Source organism: Dreissena polymorpha, chromosome 2, assembly GCF_020536995.1.
Source record: "Dreissena polymorpha isolate Duluth1 chromosome 2, UMN_Dpol_1.0, whole genome shotgun sequence".
NCBI lineage: Eukaryota > Metazoa > Mollusca > Bivalvia > Myida > Dreissenidae > Dreissena > Dreissena polymorpha.
The window spans coordinates 118825702-118844240 of record NC_068356.1 but is presented as its reverse complement, the minus strand read 5'-3'; the positions used below and the strand labels follow the sequence as shown (position 1 = coordinate 118844240).

At 35.8% G+C, this 18539-nt stretch overlaps 2 protein-coding genes across 2 annotated transcripts in view; both read right to left on the bottom strand.

The window, feature by feature from the left end:
• Window positions 1-816: 816 nt before the first annotated feature.
• Window positions 817-17645, bottom strand: LOC127868692 (DNA-directed RNA polymerase III subunit RPC4-like). The gene is made up of 9 exons (XM_052410643.1): window positions 17581-17645; window positions 17243-17334; window positions 16292-16393; window positions 15129-15313; window positions 13849-14006; window positions 13014-13284; window positions 11586-11677; window positions 6817-6975; window positions 817-1221 (listed from the first exon to the last, which is right to left on the bottom strand). Exons 2-9 carry the CDS (start codon window positions 17320-17322, stop codon window positions 1102-1104), a joined length of 1167 nt encoding a protein of 388 aa, XP_052266603.1. The 5' UTR covers window positions 17323-17334; window positions 17581-17645; the 3' UTR covers window positions 817-1101.
• Window positions 10785-18539, bottom strand: part of LOC127868716 (40S ribosomal protein S14) — a 138690-nt gene continuing 130935 nt past the window's right edge. The window contains exon 6 of the mRNA XM_052410722.1: window positions 10785-10800. The gene's annotated coding sequence lies outside the window, so the exon portion shown is untranslated. The remainder of the gene's footprint in view (window positions 10801-18539) is intronic.

Sequence of the window (18539 nt, the reverse complement as noted above, 5' to 3'; positions counted from 1 at the left end):
TTTATATTAAAATTCACATGACTCTGATGCTGACATAATTCAAGACCTTGAATTGCTTCAGTTTGACATTTTCCTGGTTATACCTTGAGAAGTTTTAATATGTTTGGTGTGATTGTTATAGCGTTCAGTTCATCAACTTAATTTTGAACTCTTAAATGGCTCTGTTGTCAATTGTTTTTTTTCTTTCTATTTGCATATGCTCATTGGTTCATACAGCACTTATTTTGCCCAAATTTTGCAGCTGACATAATGCATGTCTATGTTATGTATTGTAATTGTAATAAAGCTAAGACAAAATGTCGGTCTCATTTTTGTTGTTATTACAGCTATATGCCTCAATATATTGAGACGCGTTCTGAGAAAACTGGGCTTATTGCATGTGCGTAAAGTGTCATCCCAGATTAGCCTGTGCAGTCTGCACAGGCTTATCAGGGACGACACTTTCCACATTAACTAGATTTTTACTAAGAAGAGACTTTCAACGAAAAATACCATAAAAGCCGAAACTGTCGTCCCTGATTAGCCTGTGCGGACTACGCACATGCATTAGGCCCAGGTTTCTCAGAACGCGGCTCATGAAAATGTATCCTACAACCACTTCTGAAACATATTTATTATTCTGCATTTTACCATAAAAGAATGTTTTGTCTTTTTTTCCATATAATATACATGTACATTCAATATGTTCAATCTTTGCATTTTGGAACAACATAGACAAAAATATCCAAAATAAATGCTTTAAGTATGAACATATAACTAATTTTGCATACTGTGTTTGTAACATGCATGTAATACAGTCACATATAACACAGACGCTAGAGAACACATTTTTTATTTGAAACTTAACAACATTCAAAACAACACAAGATGAACTTTGCCACCTTCATTGTTAATAGTTGACAGTTATGATGCTAGTAAGGATTGTTTTTGCGTGAAAAAAAAATTCTGTTTGTTTCAAAGGTTGCATCAATGTTTACACAAATACTTTATGTCTCACAAGATTTCCTCTGATTGTTTGCTTGTCCCTCTAAACTGTTCATTCTCGGGTAAATATCACTTGTGAAGGAGCACTATTTGACCAACAATTCACAGGAATAGCTGCTAACTTATAGCAGCATCCAGCAGTGATTCAAAGTCAGGAGTGCAAACCAGTCTGTGATCAATATGTCCCAGTAAGGAAATATCACCATGGTTACCATCTACTCGCACACTGGCTACGTCCTGAAAATAATGGAGCAAAAAACCAACTAAGTCTCAAAATAGAGCAAAATTTGTCATTGAAAAAAGAAACTAAAGCTTACTAGATATAATGAAGTTTCAATCCGAACAACTGAATTACGACCATAGTTGATCTAGAAGTGTCACCTTGAACATTGAGCTAGTGACATGGGTATTGCCTGTGACAAGCCACCTACACATTTTTATTTTATTTCAAAACGTCCTAAAAAATTATGAAGTTTTATAATGCCAGTTAATTTAAGTCTCCGATGAAGTGAGACCTGAACTATATATAACTGGGTATCATAACTCTTACTGGTGAAACATTTCAAAATGGTAAGGATTGCATACTTGTTTCAATTAATTTTATGATCATATAAATGTTATGGAAATATAATTATATAACATGGCTGCTGTTTGTTTTAAACATATTCCTGCCAACTCTTGAATTCAAAAAACATAAAAGTAAGAGATGAGTCACAGACAACACATTTGTCACCTTATGGCGATATGTTATAAAAGTAAGAACAGGATCGCCATAAGTTTCATCAACCTTATAGTTATAGAACATTTCAGTTATGGCTAGAATAACCCTAGATCCAGATTTAGTGGTGTGAGTTTTAAAAACAAGGGCATGATTTTAACAAAGTTTTATGGGACCACTATACCTTGTAAGAAACAAAATATCAAACCTCTATATACAGGCCAACCTCACTTGGCCGTTACCTGAAAACAATGGCAACCGGCCTACAGCGGTCAGTCTAGATTCCCCCTCCCAACAAAAATCGTTATATTTTACACCGGAGTATAACCTTCACATGACTATAGCTGACAGGAGTGCATACGAAAAATATAGGAGAGCAGATCCCCTGAAAATAACGCCCTCTATTGAGTTTCATAAACCTAGCTTAAGAGCTTAATTAGTTGTCCCAGGATCCATATTTAAGTTTTCATTTATGTCTATAAACAAAGCTTCCATAATTTGTGAGATCAAGAATTTGGTTTTCAATTATTTATTTTTTAAAAGCAACCAAATTTTTTTGTAAGGAAAAACCTGAAAACATTAACATTTTTCAATATGGCCCTTTTTTCACATAAATTTAATCTACCTAGCACTTGTACTTTGAGTTATTGCCGGATCAAGATTTTAGTTCTTAATTAGTTCTGTTACCATAGCAATCACAATTTGTTCAGACCAACAAACTAAAATACTGTACCATGTATAAAACCCATTAATTTCTAGCTGTTGGTGCACATAATACGTTGTATACATTAGCTAGGCCTAAACAGAAGAACGATAAACCCTGCCGCCTAAATGTCTCACCCTGCCCCCTCGGACCCTTCCAAGCCCTTTGTTTGGTCTGATTATAGTAGTATACACCATATATTATTTGAACATTGCAAACAAGGGCTGTTTGTAAAACATGCATGCCCCCCATATGGGCTGTCATTTGTAGTGGCAGCCATTGTGTGAATACATTTTTGTCACTGTGATCTTAACCTTTGACCTAGTGACCTGAAAATCAATAGGGGTCATCTGCCAGTCATGATCAATGTACCTATGAAGTTTCATGATCCTAGGCCTAATTATTCTTGAGTTATCATCAGGAAACCATTTTACTGTTTCGAGTCACTGTGACCTTGACCTTTGACCTAGTGACATGAAAATCAATAGGGGTCATCTGCAAGTCATGATAAATGTACTTATGAAGTTTCATGATCCTAGGCCTAAGTATTCTTGAGTTAACCACCCGGAAACCATTTAACTGTTTCGAGTCACTGTGACCTTTGACCTAGTGACCTGAAAATCAATAGGGGTCATCTGCCAGTCATAATCAATGTACCTATGAAGTTTCATGATTCTAGGCAGGTTTGTTTTTTTAAACCGATTTTATAGCTGAAATTCGGCTATATTCCCAATTGCAAAAAGTATACTTTTTTCTTAACCAAATTTTCAATTTTCTAAGAACAGAAAGGGCACATAATTCTGTCAAAATGCACGCCAGAGTTATCTTACTTTGCCTGGCGAGTCCCATCATGATATTAAGTAAGTGTACCAAGTTTGAATGCAATAGCTTTGATACTTAATGAGAAAAGTGGACCTAAACAACAAAAACTTAACCAGACGCCGACGCCAAGGTGATGACAATAGCTCATAACTTTTTTTTCAAATGACCTTGACCTTTGACCTAGTGATTTGAAAATCAATAGGGGTCATCTGCGAGTCATGATCAATGTACCTATGAAGTTTCATGATCCTAGGTATAAGCGTTTTTGAGTTATCATCCGGAAACCATTTTACTATTTCTGGTCACCATGACCTTGACCTTTGACCTAGTGACCTGAAAATCAATACGGGTCATCTGCGAGTCATGATCAATGTACCTTTGAAGTTTCATGATCCTAGGCATAAGCGTTCTTTAGTTATCATCCGGAAACCATTTTACTATTTCGAGTCACTGTGACCTTGACCTTTGACCTAGTGACCTGAAAATCAATAGGGGTCATCTGCGAGTCATGATCAATGTAGCTATGAAGTTTCATGATCCTATGCATAAGCGTTCTTGAGTTATCATCCGGAAACCATTTTACTATTTCGGGTCACTGTGACCTTGACCTAGTGACCTGAAAATCAATAGGGGTCATCTGCGAGTCATGATCAATGTACCTATGAAGTTTCATGATCCTAGGCATAAGCGTTCGTGAGTTATCATCCGGAAACCATTTTACTATTTCGGGTCACCGTGACCTTGACCTTTGACCTAGTGACCTGAAAATCAATAGGGGTCATCTGCGAGTCATGATCAATGTACCTATGAAGTTTCATGATCCTAGGCATAAGCGTTCTTGAGTTATCATCCGCAAACCATTTAACTGTTTCGGGTCACCGTGACCTTGACCTTTGACCTAGTGACCTGAAAATCAATAGGGGTCATCCGCTAGTCATGATCAAAGTACCTACGAAGTTTCATGATCCTAGGCATAAGCATTCTTAATAGAGATGGCAAAATTATTCGAATATTCGAATATTCGATTGAATGGTCAGCATTCGAATAATAAAAATGATATTCGCATAATCACATTTTTATCCAAACGTTATTTCACCAATATTTAATGACCTGCGAACCGCTTACTAAAAAGCAACCGAAATCACATGGGAGTAACATGTTTGACGTGAAGTTCTTCGTGTCAAACTGATAACGCGGCCCGTATCAGTGTTGATTGCGCAATGCAATATACACGCTCTAAGAAAGGCCCCGACTGTTGTTTGCCAATGGGGTGCCGATTAACGGTTTCAATTGACTTGCGAATATAAATTAAGTTTTGTGATCACAGTATGTACAGCCATTAAAATGTGTGAATTATTCAAATCGCGCGATGCAATATACTTACTATAAGAAAGGGCCCGAACTGTTGTTTGTCAATTAGGTACCAATTAAGGGCTTTAATTTACTTGCGAATAAAAATTTAGTATTTGTGATCACAGTTTGAACAGACATGTGAATTATTCAAAAGTAACAGATGATATAAACTAAACAATCATCAAGGAATCATAATTCAAATCTGAAAATGCCACCAGCCCCTTCTGCAATATGGAATACTTTACACGGTCTGTGGATAAGAAGACCGAACGTGTAATGTGTGTAAACTTAGTTTTACATATGCGCGGTCTGCTACAAATATGTGGAATCATTAAAAAATAAAATTCTATGACACGATGTTTTTAATTCTATTTGTGTTCGATCACAGTATCGGTCATAGTATTATTCGACAGCGATACAATTTTTCGATAGCAACGTTAATAAACAGCCTCGTATTTAGCAAACGGATATAACTTATAACCAATGGAAATTTACACATAACAAGGTAAAATCAATCCAGCCGTTTTATGCGAATATTCGAATATTTGATTGAATGAATTTGCGAACATTCGAATACCGATATTGGTATTCGATGCCATCTCTAATTCTTAAGTTATCATCCGGAAACCATTTTACTATTTCAGGTCACCGTGACCTTGACCTTTCAACCTAGTGACCTCAAAATCTATAGGAGTCATCTGCGAGTCATGATCAATGTACCTATGAAGTTTCATGATCCTAGGCCTAAGCGTTCTTGAGTTATCATCCGAAAACTATCTGGTTGACGGACATATGGACATGCATACGGACGGACCGACATGAGCAAAACAATATACCCCTCTTCTTCGAAGGGGGGCATAAAAATATAAATATATATAGGTTGGAAGGAGATACAAATTTAGTAGCATAAAGTAAAGCAATTAAAATGTTGGCATAAATAAGAAAAACATATCTATGTGTTCTCAGCGCATCATTATATACAGCACAGGTAGACTAAAATGAGATGCATGGTGACACTTGATTACATGAAAATATGTAATCACTTTGATATGTGTGTATACATATCAAACGTTGTAGAATCCATACTGCAAAGTATTATTTACAATGTTGCAAAAGTGGTATTGAAAACCATTAGTTTATGTGTAGAGGTGAAGGCTCACACAATCATTTGTAACAGATCCCAAGGGTATAATACCCTCAATCAGTCAGTGTTATATTAAGCATTTTATATTTGAGAGGGACAATAATTAAGGAAGGATTTGAAGGTTAGGATGCTTAAGCCATCGAAGGGAATTGACTGCAGACAATGAGGAATTCACAGACCGACAAAATCTAACCTTTACAAGACAACTCATTTTCTGGAGAGAATTATATAAAAATTTGACATCATTATAGTGTCATACAAAATCTATGCAAATGATAATCACAATACTCAATTGTATGAATAGAAAAATAACAGTTATCCATTCAGTGACACTGATCAATGTTTCAGTCACGTAATCAACCCAATTGGTAACTAGAGCTTTGTCATAGACGTGACGAATACCCCCACATGCCGCATTGACACAGAATATTTGGCATGTTGCCTTCACAAAAAACAGCGGACACCATGCTCAATGGTACAAACGCACTAACTGACCCTGTGACCTAGTTTTTGACCCCACAGGGCCCATGTTCGAACTTGGTATAGACATCATCTAGATACAACTTCTGACCAAGTTTGGTGAAGCTCGGATGAACAATACTTGAATTAGAGTGCGGACACCATGCTAATTGTTTAAAACGCACTAAGTGACCCCGTGACCTAGTTTTTGATCGGGCATGACCCATATTCGAACTTGACCTAGACGTCATCTAGATACAACATCTGACCAAGCTTGGTGAAGATCTGATGAAAACAACTTGAAATAGAGAGGGGACACTTCATACGGACCAACAGACCGACCGACAGACAGACAGACAAGCTCACTCCTATATACCTCCCTAAACCTCGTTTGTGGGGGTATAATTATCTCATAGTAAATGGCAGTTGATTTGTTGTCTGATTTGCTTGATTTTGATGATACAAACACTTTTCTACCATATGGCTTTTTATCTTCTTACAAAATTTGCAACCTAGCTTAAGTACTTTTTGAGCTATTACAGGATCCAGATAAGGATTGACAGACCGGGACTCTAATCCCATCTGGTATGGGACTAATTAAAACTAAACATTTCTCTGCTATGTTGATCTTACCTGTAAAAATCCACATGGTGTTCCCATGGTTACGTTGAGTAGTGTGTTTCCCAGCCTGAGCTGGACCCTCCCTGACTTTCGCACTATGAGCTTGCCCACAAGACCCTCACTGAAGTTGTGCAGGCTGCAGCTGTCCATCTTGTCTGAAATCTCACTCTCCTTTAAGAGACAAAAGTCATATTGCATGACATCAGAATGTTGGAATGTCAAATGCATGAATTCTTATATTCAGACTAATGCATGACTTAATATGGTCAGAAAGTCATATGCATGACATCACAGTGTCAGAAAGTCAAATGCATGACTTTATAGTGTAATCATGTAATTTGCAAGATTAACTAGAGCTTTGCCACAGACGTGACGTATACCCCAACATGATGCATTGATTTATGGCGATTTTTAAGAATTATTATGCCATTATCATTTATGGCCATTTTTGACCTTTGAACTGAAAGTGTGACCTTGACCTTGGAGATATCGACATAATTTTTTCGTGCGACACACCGTCCAATGATGGTGAACAAATGATTTTAGAATCTCACAATTAACTACATAGTTATGGCCCTGACAAGCTCATTTATGGCCATTTTTTAACCTTTGAACTCAGTGTGACCTTGACCTTGGAGATATTGACGTAATTCTTTCGCGTGACACACCGTCAAATGATAATGAACAAATGTGGCTTAATGTGCCAAATGATTTGATAATATCACGATGAACAACATAGTTATGGCCCGGACAAGATCATTTATGGCCATTTTTGACCTTTGAACTCAAAGTGTGACCTTGATCTTGGAGATATCGACGTAATTCTTTCGCGCAAGACACTGTCCAGTGATGGTGAACAAACGTGCCAAATGATTTTAAAATCTCACAATGATCGACAAAGTTATGGCCTGGACAAGCTAATTTATAGCCTTTTTTACCTTTGAACTCAAAGTGTGACCTTGACCATGGATATATCAACGTAATTCTTTCGCCTGACACACCCTCCAATGATGGTGAACAAATGTGCCAAATGATTTTAAAGTCTCACAATGAACGACATAGTTATGGCCCGGACAAGCTTATTTATGGCCTTTTTTACCTTTGAACTCAAAGTGTGACCTTGACCTTGGATATATCAACGTAATTCTTTCGCGAGACACACCGTCCAATGATGGGGAACAAATGTGCCAAATAATTTTAAAATCTCACAATGCAAGACATAGTTATGGCCCGGACAAGCTATTTTATGGCCTTTTTTGACCTTTGAACTCAAAGTGTGACCTTGACCTTGGATATATCAACGTAATTCTTTCGTGAGACACACCGTCCAATGATGGTGAACAAATGTGCCAAATGATTTTAAAATCTCACAATAAACGACATAGTTATGGCACAGACTAGCTAATTTATGGCCATTTTTTACCTTTGAACTCAAAGTGTGACCTTGACCTTGGAGATATTGACGCAATTCTTTCACGCAACACACTGTCCAATGATGGTGAACAAATGTGCCAAATGATTTTAAAATCTCACAATCAACGACATACTTATGGCCCGGACAAGCTAATTTATGGCCCATTTTGACCTTTGAACTCAAAGTGTGACCTTGAACTTGGATATATCAACGTACTTATTTCGCGAGACACACCGTCCAATGATGGTGAACAAATGTGCCAAATGATTTTAAAATCTCACATTGAACGACAAAGTTATGGCCCAGAAAAGCTCATTTATGGCCATTTTTGACCTTTGAACTCAAAGTGTGACCTTAACCTTGGTGATATCGACATAATTCTTTCGCTCAACACACTGTCCAAAGATGGTGAACAAATGTGCCAAATGATTTTAAAATCTCACAATCAACGACATAGTTATTGCCCGGACAAACTCATGTATGGCCCTTTTTGACCTTTGAACTCAAAGTGTGACCCTGACCATGGAGATATCAACGTAATTCTTTCGGCGACACACCGTCCAAAGATGGTGAACAAATGTGCCAAATGATTTTAAAATCACACAATCAATGACAAAGTTATGGCCCGGACAAGCTTATTTATGGCCAATTTGACCTTTGAACTCAAAGTGTGACCTTGACCTTGGAGATATTGACATAAATCTTTCGCGCAACACACTGTCCAGTGATGGTGAACAAACATGCAAAATGATTTTCAAATCTCACAATAAACGAAATAGTTATGTCCCAGACAAGCTCATTTATGGCCTTTTTTGAACTTTGAACTCAAAGTGTGACCTTGACCTTGGATATATCAACGTACCGGTAATTCTTTCGCGTGACACACCGTCCAATGATGGTGAACAAATGTGCCAAATGATTTTACAATCTCACAATGAACCACATAGTTATGGCCCAGACAAGCTCATTTATGGCCATTGTTTACCTTTGAACTCAAAGTGTGACCTTAACCTTGGAGATATCGATCTAATTCTTTCGCGCAACACACTGTCTAAAAATGGTGAACAAATGTGCCAAATGATTTTAAAATCTCACAATGAACGACATAGTTATTGACCGGACAAACACATGTATGGCCCTTTTTGACTTTTGAACTCAAAGTGTGACCTTGACCTTGGAGTGATTGATGTAATTCTTTTGCGCGACACACCATCCAATTATGGTGAACAAATGTGCCAAATGATTTTAAAATCTCACATTAAATGACAAAGTTATGGCCCAGACAAGCTAATTTATGGCCATTTTTTACCTTTGAACTCAAAGTGTGACCTTGACCTTTGGGATATCGACGTAATTCTTTCGCGCGACACACCGTTCAATGATGGTGAACAAATGTGCTAAATGATTTTAAAATCTCACTATGAACAACATAGTTATTGCCCAGACAAGATTTCCGAACAGACCGACCGACCGACAGACAGACCGACATAGTGACTCCTATATAGCCCCCATTACCAATGGTAATGGGTGTATAAATAGTGTCTGAATGTCAAATGCATGACTTGATAGTCTCAGAATGTCATATGCATGAATTCATAGAGTCAGAATGTCAAATGCATGACTTCATACCGTAAGAATGTCAAATGCATGACTTCATACCGTAAGAATGTCGAGTGCATGACTTCATTTTGTAGAACGTCAAATGCATGACTTAATAGTGTCTATATGTCAAATACATTACATCATAAGGTCTGAATGTCAAATGCATTACTTCATAGTCTCAGAATGTCAAATGCATGATTTAATTGTGTCTGAATGTCAAATACATGACTTCATAGTGTCAGAATGTCAATGCATTACTGCATAGTGTCTGAATGTCAATTTAATGACTTAATAGTGTCAGAATGTCAAACACTTGCCTTAATAATCAGAATGTTTAGGTATAACTTCAGAATTTCTGAATGAATTTGCATGACATCATAGTGCTGGATGTCATATGCATCACTTCAAAGTTTCAGAATGTCAAATACATGACTTTATAGTGTAAGAAAGCCAAATGATTGACTTCACAACATCTAAATGTCAAGTGCATGACTTCATAGTGTCTAGGTGTCATATACGTAAGTTCATAGTATACAAATGTCAAATACATTACTTCATAGTGTCAAAAATCAAATGCATGACTTCATAGTGTCAGAATGTCAAATGCATTACTTCATATTGTCAAAAAGTAAAATGCATGACTTCATAGAGTCTAGATGTTGTAAACATCACTTCATAGTACATGTTTACAAATGTCAAATACATGACTTCAGAATGTCAAATGCATGGCTTCATAGAGTAAGAATGTCAAATGCATGATGTAATAATGTCTGAATGCCATATGCATGACTTCATAATGTCTGAATGTTAAATGCATAACTTCTAATGTCTTAATGGCAAATGCATTACTTCATAGTGTCAGAATGTCAAATACTTCATAATGCCTGAGTGTCAAATACTTGACTTAATAGAGTCTGAATAACAAACACATTCCTTCATAGTTTTTGAAAGTGGAAATGCATGACTTTTTTTTTTAATGTCAAATACATGTCATCATAGTGTCTGAGTGTTGTATGCATGACTTCATAGAGTACAAATGTGAAATGCATAACTTAAAAGAATCAGAATGAATGTCAATGGCATGACTTCATAAAGTAAGAATGTCAAAGGCATGACTTGATTGGGTCAGAATGTCAATTGCATGACCTATAGAATGTCAAATGCATTAATTTATAGTGCAAAGTGTTGCAAGATAAAATGCATGGCCAGACTAACATTTTAATCCAGATTGAAACTACTTCAATAACTATATAGTTAGACAAATTCTTTCCTTTTGCCATGGTATGCACATGTTGCTTGTGTCATTCCATATTAAAACAAGACTATTGCCAAGCAATATATGTCCCTTACCAGCTCCACCATTGTCTGATTTTTTTATATTTGTTGCCATAGCAACCAGAATTCTTGACGTAGGAACAAAATGAAAAGACGTGCATAACCTCAATATTGCCATCTGACCATGTTTCAAGATTCATGAAAAAATATGAAGAACTTTTAAAGTTATTGCAGGATCCAGAAAAGTGTGACAGACAAACAGACAGACTCACAGATGCACAGAGTGCAAACCATAAGTCCCCTCCGTTGAAACCGGTAGGGGACAAAAAATAATGTTTATCAAATCATTTTTTGTTATTTTTACATCATGTCATAAAATGTACAATCATGACCAGTGCACGTGATAAATTCATCTATCAATTGTTATAGAACAGTATGGTGTACTGTCATCTTAATCTACACACCAACATGATGGAGATTCAAAGCCAACCTTATCTTTTTTCTTCTTGAAGTCCTCCTCCGTAGAGAGTGGCATTCCAGGCAGAGTGTCGGGCAGCTGTATGAACAGCAGTGTCCCATCCTCTAGGAATTAAGAGATAATCAATGGTTTGACACAAAACTAATAATTATATATAACATATATATTTGTTTTTCTTCATTGGTATTTGTTCAAAAAAGTCTAAAGTCTTTACTTTAAACAGGCATAATGATAGAATGGTTATGTCCGGCTGATCACAGGTCAAAGTGCCTGTTTGAGCAACACACTGTATATTTTCATATTTAACAAGGGCTGTTTGTAAAACATGCATGCCCTCCATATGGGTTGTCAGTTGTAGTGGCAGCCATTGTGTGAATACGTTTTTTGTCACTGTGACCTTGACCTTTGACCTAGTGACCTGAAAGTCAATAGGGGTCATCTGCCAGTCATGATCAATGTACCTATTAAGTTTCATGATCCTAGGCCTAATTATTCTTGAGTTATCATCAGGAAACCATTTTACTGTTTCGAGTCACTGTGACCTTTGACCTAGTGACCTGAAAATTAATAGGGGTCATCTACCAGTCATGATCAATGTACCTATGAAGTTTCATGATTCTAGCTAGGCGTAAGCATTCTTGAGTTATCATCCGGAAACAATTTTACTATTTCGAGTCACTGTGACCTTGACCTTTGACCTAGTGACCTGAAAATCAATAGGGGTCATCTGCCAGTCATGATCAATGTACCTATGAAGTTTCATGATCCTAGGCGTAAGCATTCTTGAGTTATCATCCGGAAACCATTTTACTGCTTCGAGTCACTGTGACCTTGACCTTTGACCTAGTGACCTGAAAATCAATAGGGGTCATCTGCCAGTCATGATCAATGTTCCTATGAAGTTTCATGATCCTAGGTGTAAGCATTCTTGAGTTATCATCCGGAAACCATTTTACTATTTCGAGTCACTGTGACCTTGACCTTTGACCTAGTGACCTGAAAATCACTAGGGGTCATCTGCCAGTCATGATCAATGTACGTATGAGGTTTCATGATCCTAGGCCTAAGCATTCTTGAGTTATCATCAGGAAACCATTTTACTATTTCGAGTCACTGTGACCTTGACCTTTGACCTAGTGACCTGAAAATCAATAGGGGTCATCTGCCAGTCATGATCAATGTACCTATGAAGTTTCATGATCCTAGGCCTAAGCGTTCTTTAGTTATCATCCGGAAACCATCTGGTGGACGGACCTACAGACAGACCGACCGACGGACCAACCAACATGTGCAAAACAATATACCCCTTTTCTTCGAAGGGGGACATAAATAAATAAACAGTCATTGCTATGTAGTTATTCTGGAAATGTTCCTAAACAAAAATGGCAAATGTAAACTCATTCATAAATAATCTTGCCATGTTAAATACTCCAGGCCTACCTGACTTAACAGGATTAGTAAACAGTTCTCCACATGTAACCGAATCTGTTGAGTTTTGGCGATACAAATTTCCCAATCCCGATGTCAAGTCATTTGTTTCTGTTGCAGTATCATTAATGACTAGTTTCTCATGTTTTCCGTCAGTATCCATTGGTTCTTGTTTAATGTTTATAGTTTCCTGTTTTACTTTCAGCTCTTTTTTTATCACAATTGGCAGCTTCACAGGCATCAACGTAATGTCATCTTCTTCAAACCCTTTTCCAGCAAGAAACTAAGAAGAAAAATCATACAATTGTGAAAAAAATGTGCTCATCATAATATACAATTACTAACAAAGGTAATATTGAACCACATAAACTACAACTTTATTAGTATATAAATATTACATGTCTGACAGGGTGACAGTAAATTTGTCAACTTGAGGAAATACTGTCAACCGAGGCAAAGCCAAGGTTGACAGTATTTTTCCGAAAGTTGACAAATTTACTGTCACCCTTTCAGACATGTAATATTTATTTTATTATACCGAACAAAATATTCAAACAATTTATATGAACCATGAACAATTTTAATATTCAATAATTGTATTTAATTTCAGCAATGAACAACCATTAATATGTTGAGTGGTTCAGATTTTTTCCCCCTGGTGGCACGTGATTGCTAAGGTAGCGGGCGACAGTATTATTTGGACAGTAAATTTTTTCCCGCTGGGTCTGACAGTAGTTCTATGTCACGATGGCCTATGGGAGTTTAGCATTGTGAATAAAAGTGAGGTATAATAATATAAAAATGATAAATGGTGCATCAATTAAAAGCTCTACACACACATGCTTACATCATCTCTGAGCAGACTGTCCAGCACTTCTTTTGTCTCTTGGTCTGTTTGCTCCCTCTTGAAGGACTTGCGTGGGCTCCCAGAGCTACCACCACCCTTGCCCCCTCCTCCTCCTCCCCCTCCCCCTCCTCCACCTCCTGTATAGCTGTACTCTGAACCTACAACCAGTTGTTTTAAAATTGGGTCGGCATCATGAGATGTTTTGATAATATCTACGAGTACTGGTAATTTACTGATTCTTCTCACTTTTGTCACATAATGTATAAATTTGTAGCAATTTAAGTCCCATCATTTGAGGATTAGGTACAAAGAAAAAGGTGTTTCATGCTTATCAGAAAGGAAAACAGGAACATACCAGATATGCTCCGTGTCAAGTATAACATATACACTGTAACTCCAATATTACAAAGATGAACTGGTCCTAGTTACAAGACTGCCTTATGAACAGAACCGCGTTGTTAGTTCCGAGCTCATTCATTGCCGTGTTTTGTTGTAATTCCCTAACACATGCATATAAACTCTACAATTGTTTCTAGTGTGTATATATCTGATAACCCCATATAAATACCATCTCAATTAATAAAAAAAACTGTCCATTTTTGACAATAAATGTTTTTAAGAATTTCATGAACACAAACATATGCTTTTTTCTCTCAGAAATATAAAGTGTACAGAACATTATGGTACTGGTCAAATTTAATTATAACAGCCAATGGACAAGTGAATTTAAATTTAGATTCAATGTAACATGTACAAATTATTTTCTGAAAACTGGGCGAAAATGAATGTGCAATTCTGTTAACAGTAAACCTGTGTTGGCATGTATATAAATTGTCTGGATAACTTATTTAATTTCTCATTCCTGTAACCTTTTTAATTGCATTTTAGCAGACAATATTTACATACATATCTACAAATAAAAAGATGAAATGAAACAATCCTCAATACAATTGTCAAAGATGTCAATGAGTAAAAAGATTAAATAGCACATAAATAGTAACAGCATGGATAAACACATGTTATTTTTTTACACATTTTTCGCTTCAACTAATAGAAAATCACACTTAAACTGTCATATGCCCAAGTTATGATTAGACTGTCATCAATTATAATTAAGCAGTTATGCAATAAGCTCAATGGGCAATGTCATGCTTGAATATAAAGAAAAGACTTGATAGAAATAAGAGACTGGAGAAAAAATGGGAAACAAGACTCATCCACGTTATATTGGGTTTGCAGTGTAGTTTTTATTCCTTAACTGTTTCCTAACCATTCTTTACCTCCAGTAGGTTTTGGTATCTTTTCGGACGGCCCCTGTTCAAACAATGAATGGGTCTGAATGACACTGGGCATGTTTCTTCCTCGTCCCCTGCCTCTGCCCCGCCCACGATCATCCTTGCTGGGTGCCAGACCCTTCTTGCCCTTGGACTGATCCTTGCTTGCAGATGGTGTTGGCTGGTCATTACTTTGGTAAACACATTTCAAATGTGAACAAATAGTGCCATTGCATTTCTATGTCAAGAAGTCTGATGTAAAAAATATTGTATGTTCATGACAATTTGCCATCAGTTACAATTTATAAAAAGTATGATCACCTGATGCACAGTTTCAATAAAACAGCTGGTGATGACTTTAAAAAGTGAATTTAATAATTTTCAGTGGACAGGGGCATAAATGGTAATGTTTTTAAGTCCCACAATCATGAGATGTTAAAAATTTCTCAGATATTGTTCATTGATTACCGTAATTACTATAAGTTTTCGGACACTCTAAGTTTTCTGACATCCCCTTTTTTAGCCAAAATAAATATTTTTCGTGACTCTATATTTTTGGACATACGAGTTTTTATTCATAATTAATGACTCCAATTTTTCGGACAGTATATTTTACAGCGCTATTTTAATAGCTTTCTGCCGTGTTTTCGCTTATCTAGGACCCTTCGATGATGAAGTCCCAGATTAAGGTCATACAGGTCATTAAACCTGGTATAGAATGTCCTGAGGGCAATGGACCATTACAATTGCATTATTGGGTAGATAACCATGTATACCGGTAACAAACAATTGTTTTACCCAACAGTATTTTGAATTATAACGTATTCAGGAAGCAGTATGGTTGTTTTTACATACCATTTTAGGTAAGAGATAGAATAAATAAATGCTGATGTATTTTTTTTAAGCAGAGAAAGGAGAGTACAACACAATAAAAGAATTGCACATTTATTAATGGGTTTTATTTCAATATAATAATTGACAAACAAACATAACATAAATGTCTCTAAATTTTCGGACACTCATACTATTTGAATGTTTTTCGTATCTAAATTTTCGGACACGAAAAAAATAATATTATTTTTAAGTGTCTGAAAAGAGTAATTACGGTAATTTTAGATGCTTCAGTTATTAAACAATTCTAAAACAATATTATGATTCATGTAACATACCTTGGTTCCTGTTTCACTCTTCTGGCTGGAATGTTTGGAGTGAAGACTTTTTTCTGGACACCTCCAAGTGTGAGATCCCTAGGTCCTCGAATAGAAGGTAACCTATAGAATGAAAATTATAGCGCTTACTTTGAAAACTGTGCTAAATAGTAAATCACTAAGCCTTAAAACAGCTGCTTTTATTGCCAAATTGAAATTGACTGTGACAAGTTTTTAATATGTTATCTAGTGCTGTCATGATTCACTGGTGAATCGGTATATCGCAGTGCACGTCGTTAAAAAAATCGCACCGCGGTACGGCGTTGCGGCACCTGTTTTTTTAATCTAAATTATTCTTTTATGAACACAGAGGATAAATACATAACCTATTTTGATATAATTATCGTTTTGTAAACTGTCAAAGCGATGAAAAAGGGTTAAATAAATAATCTGTTAATATTCAGGTCAAGCAAGCGCTTCCATGTGTAGATGTTTATTCTTATTCATATCAGTTTCTTGTCATACCATGATACCAGTGTTTTCAGATTATTGAGTTTAATAAAGTTGTATAACCTTTTACTCTGATGTTTTCCTCACAGTTATACATTCTTTAAAATATCGCGATACATATCACGATATAGTGTTGCCGTATCATGATATATCACGATACGCTCAGTGTGTATCATGACAGCCTTAATGTTATCATGAAAATAATAACACATTTGTATTTTATCAAAAAATACCAAAACTATTATAAAAAGCAATTTTGTTAATTTCAATCTTCCATTATTTGTTAATGATTACTTATTCGGGTCTGGTTAAACAATGTGTAAACATAATTTATGCATACTTTATTAAAATCTGTTAAATGCAATTTATAGTGTCAGCAAACTTATGTCTCCAAATTATTTATGAAGCTTATTTAAATGTGACATAATTGAACAATAACATTTAACATGTTGGATATTTTACCTGGCTCCCCTTCCACTAGGTGCTCCAGTCCGACCAATCAAACCTCTTGGAAGTTGAGACTTGTCATCTCCCGAGGCCATGTTTAACAGCAACTAAAAGTGACACATTAAGGGGCATAAAGTGCTCAGATGGCTATGAGTTAATAATGTTCAATATACAATAATGAATACAAAAAGGATATTTATCTTTGTCCGAAAATAGTATCCGAACTAATAGCTTTGCCGACCACTTTATGTAAACATGTAATAAACATAGTATTGTGTCATTAACATCCATCTAATTCAACCCCATGCATTTTCTATAGCTAATGAAGATATTCAAAGATGCAAAGCACTTACTTTTTATGTATTTATCTTGCCAAGTTATTGTTTTTTCTCAGCATGACATCATTTTCAACCAAGCGTTTTATTGTTTAATAGGCTACATTATACCATTGTCAAAATACATCATTACTAATTTATAAATGGTAACGTCAGTAAAGACAGGTGAATAGACAACGAATACATCATAGCTAATCTCCGCGCCGAAATAGAGCTAAATCCGAGCAAAGCTTTCTTATATCGATAATCTGTTTGGAGAGGTGAACACTTCGATTAGTGTGCTTCTTAAATCACACTATCCAGCGGTATATTAATTTAAATCATTGAGCGTATGCTAGTACATGTACTGGTCATGTACGTAATTCCGGCCTGTACGTAAAAAATCGGCCACCTGTGTAAAATCATTTTCATGATCTTTACGCACATATTTTGTTTTTATTTAGAAAAATCAACATGAAAACCATCCCCACTCTCAATATTTTGCAAATGTAAGAACCATATCACCGTAAACTTTTGTGTTAAAATGTCACAAATATAGCAGGAAATATTTGGCTCATGGGGAAAGTGATGTCATCATATGTTGCAACAATTATAATCATATAAGAAACAAATATATTTGATAAAATTATTTTTATTTTATCTAATAAACTTTAATCAAAGTTTTACCAATTTATTGTACAAAAACTTATATTCAAAACATACAAATCAGAACCTAAATATAAATTTTTAATATATGAATTACCTCCCTTTATAAGAATATTGCTAGATTACATGTTTAAATATTATATATAAGCGTTTACTAATAATCAACACTGAAGTCAACTTTTCAAACAAAATGTGTTTACTTTTTTAGCTATGTTTGAAAAAATTTATTAAACACATTAAAAACAAATATTTTTTAATGAAATAGCAGTTTCCCCATTGTTCATATTTATTAAAAGAGGTAGGGGGAGTAAATGGTATAATAATTTCGCATT